We start from the raw sequence: 14021 nt of genomic DNA on the forward strand, positions 1-14021 counted from the left end.
TTCATGAGGAGAAACTTCACTTTTAATTAGACAAATTCAACATTTGCCAAATATTCCATTAACGTCGTTAATCGAACAAGATGCTGAATATCTTGCCTACCTATATGCCATGTCTAGTTGCGGTCCATTCACGTCCCCTCTACCATGGTAACATGTCGTCTACCAAATCCGCATATAAATGCTTTAGCTGAAACAAGGCTACAAGTGAGTTATGTCTTCGATACAATTTTCCAAATCAAAAAAGTTGAATCTTACATAACATATCTTCGCTCATCTTAGGCTATCTATAATGACAACCGACAGTGATGCTGAGCCGATGTAGCACGAAAACGAGCTCCATCGAGATAAAGTGATTCGGATGGGCCAAAGGCGGCTGATAATATCTTGTACTTTCGCCAAACGTAGCAAAGTAGAAGGAAGGCGGGGAAAAAAAAATCCTAACCTAAGTGAATTTCATCACCTCGCAACAATTTAGGGCTTGTTACATTAACTATTCTTATCTTCTTTTAGTAACAAAAGCAAATTCCAACGTAAGCTCTTCCTAGTTTGCTTCCTTTTGTTAAGGAAATTTCCTAATAGATTTTGAAGTTGACAAAACTGTCTATGTGAATTTTGTAAGTCTGATAAATACTCTGAAGTATTTTGATCTAGGTAGATATATTCTGAAAATGGTAATTCCAATACTTCAAGAGAACTAAATTTTCTGGATACTTGGACTTTACGAGGACTAGAAGGAAGATCTCAGACTTTACGGAAACCGTATCGAGAAGTTAAGACTCTACTGTAAAAGTCACTCAGTATTAAGCAGATGAAGAACTTCAAACTTTACTTCTAAAAGGTTCAAACCCTACTGAAGACCCACACTAACTTAAGTTCTGAATGTGAAACAAGAACCAGAAGTTATCTAGACTCTGAAATTATTCAGAACAACCATAACGGCTAGTGATCTGGCATGGATTTCACAGAATGAAAGTTTTGATTGACTCAATCTTAAAAGGTTATAATGTAAAATTGATTAACAATTAAACATTAAGGCAAGTATATATCACAACGGATAAAGATCTACTTATGGAAACTAATATTCTGGTTGTACGGGCAACCAGATTCAGCGGGATTCAAATTTTGTCAACCAACGGCTACTCGATCGATTTTATACAAGTCTTTCCAAGTTCAAAATTGAAAAATGATCCTCTAAAGACTGTCCAACAGCTAATTTGGAAGTGAAGGAGTATAAAAGAAGATTAACGAGAAGCAGAAGGAAGAGAACGAAGTAAAAAACCAACAAGTCCAAAGCTTGAGTATACTCTGATTCTACTACTTGTAAGGAAAATTGTCAAAAAAGTCCTAAACCTTTTGCATTGGTGCCAATTTAGTCCTAAACCTTTTTTTTGTGCCAATTAAGTCCAAAATCTTTTGCATTGGTGCCAATTGAGTCCTAACCCTTTTTTTTGTGCCAATTCAGTCATAAACCTTTTACATTAGTGCCAATTTAGTCTTAAACCTTTTTTCGGTACCAATTAAGTCCTAAATCTTTTGCATTGGTGCCAATTTAGTCCTTCGACACGTGAATAGCTATTAGCCGAAAGGACTGAATTGGCACAAATGCAAAAGGTTTAGGACTGAATTGGCACAAATGGAAAAGATTTATGACTGAATTGACACAAAAAAAGGTTTAGGACTAAATTGGCATCAATGCAAAATGTTTAGGACTGAATTGGCACCAAAAAAAGGTTGGAAACTAAATTGACATTAATACAATTGTTTTAAGACTTTTTTGACACTTTTCTTACTACTTATCTTTCCTCAGCCAAATATTGAGATCTTGAGGGACATTTTGCAAGAGTGATTGTATGAGATAGAGAATTCTATCATTCACCGAGTGATGTCACTCAAAACTTGTATTTCTTTTTTATCACATAGTGAAATCCAGCCAGTAGCCTGTCAGTGTGGGAGAGTGGACATAGACTTGATCTAACCCTAACCACTATAATTTCTTGTGTGCAGTTTCTCTATCCCTAAACTCTTATTCTATCTTTTATACTGCACACTAGCATATTGTCTATAAAAGTCTGCTCAGAATCTGAATGTCTTTTAGACTTTAATCTTGATTATTTGTTTTCGCTTAAAAATTGATCAAAAGTTTTAAATCACCTATTCACCCCCCTTCCAGGTGATCCTTACTAGCTACGTCACCCTTGACCCCAAATTAGTTCAATTGATCCAAAAATCACCTTTAATTGTGTCAAAATATGTTGGCTGGGTCTGCTCATGTGGGGCCTAGCTAACTTATATAAAAGGAAAAAAAAAGAGAAAAGTTAAAAAAAAAAGAAAAGAAAAGAAAAGCTTCGTGTGTGAAAGAGCCCAAGAGAAGAGAGAAAGGCCGAGAGAGAGAGCAAAGGAGAAGGAAAAAAAGGGGTGTGACTTTGCGGTCTTGATTCGAAGGCCAAACGTTGACGAAATTGGCTCAAATTTCAGTATGTTGTTCGTGAAACCGAGGGCTACAAATTGATCGATTTCGGTCGTTGAGAACCTTTTTCGAATTCTATAATTGCGGTTAGGGTTTTCTTCTTCATTTGTGGTAATTCACTTTTGGTGATGGAAATACTATTGTCTGGTTGATGTTGAGCCTCTAGTGTGTGAGTAGAGAAGAACAGTTTGTGTATCCTACTATTTTTTGTGATTAATGGAAGTTTTTGGGCCGTCCATGATTTTTTCTGGATTGGGTTTCCATTAAAAATATTGGTGTTGTTGTTGCCTTTATCTCCTTATCATTTCGGTATTATATTTATATATTGTGAGGTTGTATTACTAGTTGTTACTGGGCTTAAGTCGATTTTGGTTGATTTAGTTTTGGGGAAGAAATTGTTTATGAATTGGGTTAATTCCTGGTGAATTGTTGTCCGATTCTCCCTAACTTGTTTCAAGTGTTTTTGAAACAGGTATTGATTAGCCCCATTTAACTGAAGCTACAAGGCTGGGTGTGCAAACATAGGGGCCCGAGTGCCCCAATGCTGCTTGCATGGAAAGCCCTAACCATTCTAGTCAATTTTTGAGCAACTCGATACTTTCGAATGCCCGGAAGGCATATCAATAAAAAAAAATGGATCACGCTTTTTCCTCTCCTTTTTTGGCTAAAACACTTCTCAACACGGTATTTTAACAATATTACCCGCCGCTCCTTGTTTGGGCCTTCTGGCCTAGGCAACCACTCTCTACCCTCGTCAGACTGAGTCATTACTGGTCCATTAGTTTCTGCGTGGTTCATCCCAAATCACAAATATACTGGAGGGAGTCCCACTCTTATACTATATTGTGACATTTTGGATTAACTTACTTGGAGTATTGTCCGCTTTGGTCGGTTCCATATCGAGTTTCATGATTTTGTCATTTGGTGCACTGACAGTCACTTTCCCAAAAAGTCACTTATCATGGTAGTACTCCAGTTTGAGCGCGCTTAACTTTGGAGTTCCAAAGCAAAACTTGTTGTTACATCAAAAGGCACTGCATGAGTCAGTTCCGATTTTTCACAAACATATACCAGGCATGTTTTCCCCCTATTTGGTGTGCAATTGGGTTCATTTCTGCCCCATTTGCCATCTTAGAAGCCTGTCGATAGCAACTCCTTATCTAAGTCCTCTAGCCCCGGCAACCACTCCCTGCTCTCATCGGACCAGGTCATTACAATTTGTCTAATTAGTCTAAATTTGACTTAATTGCACAATTTAATTTAAAATTGGGTTGTTTTGATTAATTTATAAAATTTGTAACATGTCTATAGTGTGACAACCTCAATTCGGACCCTATTTCGGCAAGAGAAGTGGCTAAACTTTCGATACACTAATAGCAAGGTTAGACCATGAGTCGATTCACAAATCGTGCATGGGTCAACTATTCGATTAGGATGGGCAATTGAGTGTCGAGAAATGCACTCGACTAGAGTACTCGACCATGGAAAATAGCTCGACCATAAGGATTGATGCAGGATGACCTTATAACGCCACGGGTCAATCAGTGAAAGGTTCGGAATCGATTCGATGGAAGTGTATATAATCGGACTGCGGGTGATTCCGCATAATCATTATACTAAACCCGAACGATCCTAAGCTTATTTCACAAGACCACGTGTCCCGGGTAAATAAGTCAATTCCGCACGATTACATGACAATCGATAATGATCTATGGATTAATGAGACTCGAATATGGATTGATTGACAAATCAACCATAAGTCACGCTAGCAACACCCAAGAGGCCGCCTAACTCGAATAGGCCGTATTAGGAGCACTTCCCATTGAAGTTTAGCTACGAGCTTTGGTCCGGTTATAGGTTTTTGATTAAGGATAGTTCATAGACTTTTCTTTCCGGTTTAGTCGAGATAGACCCCCGGGAATAGTTTGGACCCCGAAACTTTGGACAAAGGAATTATTGGGCCGAGAATGGAAGCCCACAAGTGGGCCGCCCAAGTGGGCCGCCCAAGTGGGCTGAGATGGCCCTCACGCCCAAGGCCAAAGCCCAATGGGATCAAGGAAAGCCCATTAACCTTTTTAAGCTTATTTCTCTTCAAATTGAGCCTGTTCAAGCCCAAGCCCAAGCCCATGTGAATAGAGTTGTGAATAGTGCCGTGAATTGTGTTAAGAGCTGAAATTACCAAATTACCTCTTCTAGAAGCCATCATTGGCTTGTCTTACAAGATCAATTTCTAGCCATTGATCTTGGCTTGTCTTGCAAGAGTGGATCTTGGCCATGCATCTTGGCTTGTTGGACAAGGAGGAAGAAGGGCCAAGCATTTTGTTGGCTTGGATGAGAAGACTAGTCTCTTCCTCTCTTTCTCTCTCTCTCTCTCTCACTCCCCCTTGTTGCCACCCCCTTCTCTCTCTCTTTTCCTCTTGTTTTTCCTTTCCGTTTGGCCGTTGTTCCCCGCCCTTACCGCCCCCAAGCCGTGCCATGAGCTGCCCTTGCCAAGCCACCGCCGCCCGTCCAGCCCACCAAAGCTGCTATCCAGTAGCTGCCCCAGCAAGACCCATTTCCGTGCCGCCACCCTGTGTCGTTTCGGACCGAGCCACGCGTAGCCCTCGCCTCCGCTGTTGCGCTCGTGTCGTCGGAATCGTTTTCGAGGGAGTTAACGTTCTAATCCTTTGATTAATACATTAAACTTGCTTAGGTTTAGATTATATTAAGTTAATTATGCTTAGTACTAATTAACGAGGGATTAATTGATAAGCTATCGCGATAAGTGATAGGCGGAAGTGATAAGCTATCGCGATAGGTGATAAGTGGACTTGATAGGCTATCAAGAAAATGTGATAAGCTATCGTCAAAGGGACGATAAGTTATCGGGTATTTGTTAACAAGCTGTCATCAAAAGGGTGATAAGCTATCGTGGGTTTGGTGATAAGCTATTACCAAAGGGGTGATAAGCTATCGAAGAAATGGATGATAAGTTATCGCGAGAGAGCGATAAGTTATTTGTTTTTATTTGATAAGTTATCACAATAGGGCGATAAGTGGTTGCTAAATGTGGTTTGTACTTATATTATGTAATAATTCTGTATATATTTCATGTGCTTTAGAGCTTGTTATGTCACGAAATGTGATTGCCTATTTTATAAACCTTGGATGTTGTTTTTAAAGAAAGGTTTTATGGACATGTAAATAGTAAACCCCAAGGTGTCGGGTTTATATGTCAAGTTTTATAAGTTAAATGGGGCAAGGATGTTTAAAAAAAAGGAAATCATGCAAAGTTTGATGGGTTGATTGTGTGTATGTGATTACGTGTGAATTTATTACTGCATTTTTTTTATGTGTGGAAGTTGCAGTAATTTGTTGTATGAGCACGAACCACGTTTGCATTTGGCTAAATGCTGAGATATAAATGAGTTGTGTGATTATTGTGCTCGTGTGATCACATAAAGGAACTCGTCACCCAGCGGGGATCTGGGGACGTTGCCCGAATAAGTTCGGATGCTCGGCGGGAGTCCGGATGCCGAGTCGCGATTAAGGCTGAGCCGATGCTCTTAATTGAATACCGTCTGGGAGGGGGTTCCAGATGATGCCGTGCCTGATGGGACGAGACGATGCCTGGTTATGCCGAAGACCGCCAACCTGATGCGAGTAACACGGGTTGTGCTGTGACCCTGTGCGGTTGTAGTAATCGGAACACGCGTGAAAGAGTGTGGATGTATTGCGCCTGATTATGGAATGAAATTGTGAGGCACGGTATGGGACGAGCCAAAATGGTTTCACCTTATAATCGGAACTTGTGTAGATGCCTTGTGCATGGGAATGCTACTGTGTTCCGATTATATTATATGCTTGTTGCATTATGATTGCACATGATGGTTTATAACGTACATGGTGTGTGTGCCAAGACAAGGTAAGCATGCCTGCGATTGTTTAATGACATGTTTATTTATACTGGGCTGCGTAGCCTGTTTGTGTGTATAGTTAGGGCAAAGCAAGGGTTGTTTTGCTATTGATCTACCGTCGATATGTGGCTGCGTGTTTAGGTGCGCCCGATGTGAGTTGACTTCTTAATCGAGGCTTAGGTCGTTAACTTATTTAGATTTATCTCATTCATTGTTGTTAACCATTTTTAAGGTGTTCAGGTATGAGTATGCATTGCGTTCTATGGGAACCGGTTGTTTTGAGGGGGAACACCTTTTGAGGTTGTCCTCGTGGATAAAGGAGCTAGGTTTAACCCCATACCTTTTGTGGTTGTAATCAGGAAGGTCTCCGTGACGAACTTGTAATATATTAATTCCCAATGTACTGCTGTTAATGTATGTATATATATTTGTTGTATGTTTTCCTGTCTATCCATGTTGTTATTGTCTGGAGATGTTGTGCTTTCGTATGTGCATAATTGAAAGTTAAAATGAATGAGTCGGCAACGCGTCCTGGGACGTCGCAATTTCATCGCAATTTCATGACCTAGTAAGGATGTTCACGTACTCGAGGGTTTGGGGCGTGACATATAGTATAAATAAAATATTCATATATTTTAGATAAAAAAAAGAATGGCCTTTGGTATCAGTTTAATTAAGATAGCTTGATTAAGTGAAGATTGGAAGTTAAGGGTAATAATTACAAAATGAGAAACTTTATTGGCGCAATTATATAATTACGAAAATCTAGAATTGTAGGAATTTACTTTCAATTTTGATGATTAAGGTGAATTTAATTAAGGTGTGGTCTAAAAATGGCAATTATATGAGTTTTTTTAATTATAGAAATTTTGATTGTCCAAGGAAATTCATCTCAATTACGAATCTGCATAAATTCTCTATTAAATCATGATGGCATGATGTTTAGAGAATATAGATTTAAATGTTGGAAAACACGAAATTATTTGATTCCGCTGTTTACATGGAAAATCTCAAAAGATTAGTGTGATATTATTCGTAAATGTGATTATTGGAAAATACGTGACATTTGTTATGTAGTGATGATTTGCACGTGATGATGTAATCTACTGAATGATGATTGTTAGAGTTTATGGTTTTGTAAATAATAATAAATGGATATTTGGTTCCAAGTTGATGCGGGGAATTCCAAAAGATTATAGTGATGTTATATCCACTGCTATATATGATTGAACAGGGGAATTATTATTTTCTTATTCCATCCCCCATACATATTAGCGGTGACAATGTTTTGTTAGTCAATATGTTATAATTTTGTTCCCCATTTATTAGTAGTGATGATGCCTCGTTAGTTTAGATGCTTATGAGTCGAGATGTTAGAATCCCGTCTCCCATGTGTTAATGGTGACGATGCCTCATTAGTCGAGCTGCATCACACTAATCAAGATTTCATAATCTCATATGTCATATTTTAGTGGTGATGATGCCTCGTTAATCAAGATGCTATAATTCCGTCTCCTATATAACGGTGGTGATGATACCTCTCTAGCCAAGATGGGTCTTGGTTGGTGACAAGTATGAAATAGATGCTCCCTTGTGTATAGCAGTGTGCTGCTATGTGGTTTTTGTTCATCATGAGATTCGTACATTCATTTGTGTACATTTGAGTATTCAATCGTATGTGACTCATGACATTTATTTAATTGCACATGTGATTATGGTCATTTATCTATCACGTGTGATTTACGTCTAAAATATTTTGAAATAACATGTTTGGAAAATGTAAGTGAATACTTGTGGTTTAGAGTAGATTGATATTATTGTTACTAAAGTGGAAAAGTGATGAAAAATTTGATTATGTGCTTGAAGATGTAAATTTTGATATACTTATGAATTGATGCTATGATGCGTGTTCATAGAAGATGAAATGATTAATATGTTGTTTTTGGATTAGATTACAAGTACTTGAATCATATATGATACATCTTGTACTTCTGGAGTGATTGAAATATTCCATTATGAATACAACATTAATTGAGGAATAAGTTTAATATTTATCATACTATAGCCAAATGGTGAGCTTCATTACTTGAATTATAGTGATTGATATAAGTGACATGTGATAACTCATTGGTTGTCATTATGTTGTTGTACTCCTAGTCGAGTGCGAAGATAATTTTCTACCTCAAATCTAGAGAGTTCGTTTATTGAGTTTATGCTCACCCCAAAGTATATTTAATAGACTGGTCAAGTTCAGAGTTTAGGGGCCTTTAAATTAGCATTTCCGACGATATCTCTGAAGACGAGATCAAAGTGCACGGCGAACGTAAATGTGTATATTTTGTGCTGGGAGTTTTGATCATGCATAATTGTGTACATCATTTGAGGCTAAACTATTTGTTCATTCGAGGTCCAAATTATATGGAGATTTCAGGTCTGATTTGGTGGATCGCCACATTAGCGATTTCGGGCGGCAATTGGTTAGAAGGACTTTATTGAAATTTCGCGTAGAGGTTTAATACTACCTTAACAAAATTGAAAAGTTTAAGCTTAAATTGATATTTGTATAATAGATTTAAGACTGAAATAATAATTTTCCTCAAATTTTTCCCCCCAAAAAAGAGGGAGCAGGACAAAAAGCGGGGAACGGGGCAAGGATCCGATGGGGCGGCTATTGACTTTGCCTTGCCAAATTTTTATGTTTTTGTCAAAAGAAAGTCTTTGCCTTGCCAATTTGTCCCGGTAGGTTTATTTTATTTATATTTGTAAAAGATATATATATATATATATGTATATTGAATATCGTTTCTTGTATGAATTTATTATTATTATTGAAAACTTAATACAACCCATAATATTATGTTATACAATTACATTTTCCATTGGATTGGAATTAGACTTTCGAAACACATCAAGCGTCGTGCTCAAAAATTAAAACGGTGGATAGCCCTACGTCTTTAAAAAAACAATAGATTAGCTCACAATTCTTGTTACTCATTCAATGACACAACGTGGGACCACGTTCTCGCGGTGTTCTCACTCACAAGTCATAGAGTCCGACTTCCATAAGAGATGCAAGTTTGAAAAGTGCGACAATTGCTTTACTCAATCTCTACTAGATTAGTAGCTCACCACCATGGGAGACTTAAGAGCCTGTCTCACTAGTTTGAACAATAATTCAAACTTAGTTCCAAAAGCCCAACCCAAAAAAAAAACCCTATCAAACCTTTTTATCCACAAATAACTTCGATTCGAAAAAATTTAGCCGGCAAAATTCGAATTTCGGGAAACAAATGGAGCTTAAAATAGCTTTCCTAGCGCACGGTCACGATGAATTACGACATTTCTTTTTGCAATTGGCCGCAAATAAGTAACTCTTAAAGTCAAACTCGCATTGTGGTCAGTACCCTTTCCACAAAGTAAAAAAGAAGAACAAGCAAGTTTTAACCACTGGAGTAATTAGCAACTCCTCGCTAGGTAATAACTATTGAAACGAAAGCAACGCGTTTCACATGGTCAATAATTTAGTTGAACTACGTTTAAACTTATCTTTCGTGTCAGCAAGGATTAATAAGTTTTCCGAGGATCAAGTAAAGATCGACCACAAGATCTGAGAATTGGCAGAGGAACGAGATCAGAGTGAGATGTGGAGGGGTAAAAGAAAACAGCGAATCTGTCCTGGAAGTGAAGGGATCTTCACTGTACAAGAAAATGGAAACTCAGGTTCTGCCACCAAAATCACCAGCACATGTTCCCATCGACGCGCTATCATCATGTCCCACAAATTAAAGACCTTTTCCCTTTTACAACGCTTTACATTTAGAGAGAAAAAAAAAATATTATTCCCCTCTCAAGAACTTTTATAATGGGGAAAAGAATTGATTTAAGGTAAAAAAATTAAGCAAAATGGATTGCGGTAAAGGTTGCATTGAGGGCACTTTGTAAGTCTGAGTGTGTATCGTGAGTGAGTGAGAGATAGAGTAGGACCGACCAAAAAAAAAAAAAAAAAAGTAACCCGCGACAAAAGTGTTCGTATTTTCAATGCCCCGACTTTTTTTTTTTCCATATATATGAGCAATATTTCAAAAGGTGGATATATTTATCTTTAAAAAAGACAACAAAAAAAGGAGAAGAAGATCACAGAAAACGCTCATTAATGTTTGGACAGTAATTTCTTTTGTCAAAGGAGAAGGCCGACCCACCTCTCAGTAACGCAATCAAACCTACTGTTTTTACATCGCCAAGCGAAGAAGAAGAAGAAGGAGGAGGAGAAGGAGGAGGAGGAGGAGAAGGAGAAGGAGAAGAATAGGAAAACTCCATAAAGAGATGCAAACTGATATAGAAAATAATATCTGATCCAAATCGGAACACTTTAATCACTGAACTAGAGTGCCGTAACACTCCCGATCAACAGAATCACACTTGCCAACAGACCCACATTGCCCCGACCCGCCCTCGCTCCGCTCTTGCTCGGCGCCGGAGCGGGGGAGGCGGTCTCGTTCGTCTCCGACGAGGCCAGCTCGAGCGTCCCCACCGACGCCTTGTTGGCCGGATCCAGCAGGTGGATGCTCGGATGGGTCCCGTTTACGATGCCGCCGACCTGCCAGACCTGGTTCACGCTCGCCGCCTTCTCCGGCACCTTCACCGTCGCGAAGATCCGCATCGTCCCATTCACCTCGTCGGCACTCAGGTCCCACACGTCGAAAGAGAGCTTCGACTCGACGATCGAGTGGTAGCCGGAGATGTTGTAGGTCTTGGCGACGACGGAGCCGTTGATCCTGAGCGCCATCAGGGCCTGCGACCCGATCATGCCGGTGAGGACGGGGTTGATGGCCCAGGCGACCCAGGCGCCGCCGGGCGACGGGGCGGCGACGTACGCCACGGAGAGGGAGGAGTTGGAGGCGTCGTAGGTGTAGTGGAGGTAGGCGCCGAGCTTGGGGAGGTCGCTGCAGTTGGTGTAGAGCTTGCCGGTGCTGGTGAGATTCTGGGACGTGCAGGCGAGGGAGAGGGCCTGAGGGAGGAGGAGAGGGAGGAGCGAGAGGGAGAGGAGGAGAGAGAGAGACGCCATTGTTGCTCCGTAGAGAAAGAGAGAGACAGAGAAAGAGAGGGGGGGTATTCCGTGCCTTTAGATACCGAGGGGTTTTATGAGGAGAGCGTGTGCCAAAGTGGCCGGCGGAGCGAACTAATAGCTGAAGATATTTTTTTTATTTTATTTAAATGGCAATTTAGATATGTCGAAATTTATGACGTGAGTCGTGCGGCCCAGCACGAGTGGATTATCTGGATTATCCATCCCCGGATTTATCAATACGTTTGGTAATCAAGCTAAATATCGGGATTTATCATATACCGTATTTGGTTCCTACCGGAGATAGAATAAAGTCGGATACAAAGGGTTACGGTCCGAATATCTCACGGGGAGTTGGGATAAAGATGGATATGATCCATGCCATGAAAGCTATTTTTCTCGAATAACAAATTTCTTAAATTTAAAAAATAAAAAATAAATAGAAAATAATATTTGGTTTCTGATATAAAAAAGAACATTCAAATTAACAAAATAATAAAGGACAATTTTCGTTTTTTTTATATATATTTGAATTTCTTTCTATTCTATTATATATATTCGGTATCTCTAATTGTTACATATTTTAGGTATATCAGTATAGTTTATTATATAATAAAATTTTTATTTGGGAATGATGGAAGGATATAAAAAAGAAATAAAAAAGAGATGAAAAATAATTAAATATTACGTAAATAAAAATGAAGTAGAAGAACTTAGATTTTAAATGAACAAATTCAAAACTGAAACCAATCTTCCTAATTCACTCCATCTTCTTCTTCTAGTAGCTCTTGTTCTTGTTGGCGCTTCACGGCTCCACTATAGTTCTTTGTTCATGTCAAAACTCCACAAAAATGAAAAGAGAGTCGAAATTCCTTGTCCTCCATAACTCGCTGACTCAAGTCAAATGAAGAGAATGTTTTAATGAGCTCTTTTCCAGTTTAAGATGTAGATTGCACAATAGTTTATGAATTGATTGATGGAGGCTATTTGCATTTGTGCATTTGTGGCTTCTTTAGCAGTAAATATGAGAGATCTTACAATCTCTATTTGGGCATTTTCATCATTTACATCGATATACCGATCATACTATAAAAGTATTCGGTGGAATAAGAACACTAAAAGTGTCATAATTTTCGTACGGCGCTCATTTGAGTGCCATAACTTTTTGTTCGCTCACTTAAATGCCACAAATTTGAAAAAATGATCACTTAAGTGCCATCGGCGATTTGCTTCGTCGGAAAATCCGACGTGGATGCCGGTTGTCCGACGTGGCTTCGCCGGCATTGACGTGGACAATTTTTTAGTATATTTTTGAATTTTTAAAATTTTTTTGGAATTTTTTAATTACTTTTTTTGGAATTTTTCTTTTCATTATTTTTATTATTTTTTTAATGTCGGCGAGGGTCACCGGCAACCCTCACCAGCTGCGAAGCCCTCACCGAGATGGGCGATGGCCGCCTTGCCCTCCGCCGCAAAGGTCCGGGCAAGGCCATCACGGCCTTGCTAATAGTGGGCGAGGCTGCGAAGGCTGTCACCAAATTTGGGCAGTCGCGGGCAAGGAGTCGCAACCAGATCTGGCGACGGCCTTTGTGGCCTTGCCCACTGCCGGTGAGGCCGCGATGGCCTTGCTCGGCCTTCGCGGCGGAGGGCAAGGCTGCAAAGGCCGTCGCCAAATCTGGGCGGCTGCGGGCAAGGCATCGCAACGAGATCCGGCGTGGCCGTCTTGACCGCAGCCGCCGAGATCTAGCGACAGCCTTCGTGGCCTCGCTCACTGCCGGTGAGGCCGCGATGGCCTTGCTCGGCCTTCGCAGCGGAAGGCAAGGCCGCGAGGGTCGTCGCCAGATTTGGGCGGTCGCGGGCAAGGCGTCTCAACCAGATCTGGTGAGGCCGCTTTGCCTGCGGCTGCCCAAATCTGGCGACGGCCTTCGCGGCCTCGCCCACTGTCGATGCGGTCGCGATGGCCTTGCCTGGGCCTTTGCGGCGGAGGGCAAGACGGCCCTAGAAAAAAAGAAAATTAAAAAAAGAAAAGAAAAACAAAAACTAAAAATCAAAATCAAAAAATAAATAAAATAATTAAATAAAATAATAATTTTTTTTTAAAAAATCCACGTTGGATGGAAAATTAATTAAAAAAGCCACGTAGGACAATTTGTCGAAAATGGCACTCAAATGATCTATTGTACTCCGATTTGGCACTTAAATGAGTGAAAAAAAAAATTATGCCACTCAGTAAGCGCCCTACGAAAGTTATGGCACTCATACTGTCCTTATCCCAGTATTCGGCTTTATTATTACGATTTACCAATAGTGGATATGATATAATAAAATCCCTGGATTTCTTATCACATTTTATCCGGTCTTATCTTGCAAATGAATGCAGCCTAATTATCTGGAAAGCTAGTTTTTTCATCAATTGGGCTTTCATATTGATGGACTTTTTGATAAGAAAAGAGAAATGTGCAATCGTCATGCAATGATCAATGACACATCATGCGACACGTGCATGAGATGTTTTTTTTTGGGTTAAAAAATAAAAATAAATAAAATAAAATGAAAGCAGAGGTGTACTTTTTTTTTAACTGTAAATGGTGGG

At 39.7% G+C, this 14021-nt stretch overlaps 1 protein-coding gene across 1 annotated transcript; it reads right to left on the reverse strand.

Moving 5' to 3' along the window:
* Positions 1–10675: 10675 nt before the first annotated feature.
* LOC115690522 (auxin-induced in root cultures protein 12-like) lies at positions 10676–11534 on the reverse strand. Its single transcript, XM_030616878.2, has one exon. It carries the CDS (start codon positions 11426–11428, stop codon positions 10745–10747), a length of 684 nt encoding a protein of 227 aa, XP_030472738.1. The 5' UTR covers positions 11429–11534; the 3' UTR covers positions 10676–10744.
* Between the last annotated feature and the right edge of the window lie 2487 nt (positions 11535–14021).

The sequence above is a fragment of the Syzygium oleosum genome, unplaced genomic scaffold, assembly GCF_021117445.2.
Source record: "Syzygium oleosum isolate NSW1041296 unplaced genomic scaffold, Sole_v2.1 Sole_v2.09, whole genome shotgun sequence".
NCBI lineage: Eukaryota > Viridiplantae > Streptophyta > Magnoliopsida > Myrtales > Myrtaceae > Syzygium > Syzygium oleosum.

What these genes read in the sequence shown, in the direction of transcription:
- LOC115690522 (XM_030616878.2), bottom strand. Translation starts at nt 11,428, where the DNA reads ATGGCGTCTCTCTCTCTCCTCCTCTCCCTCTCGCTCCTCCCTCTCCTC.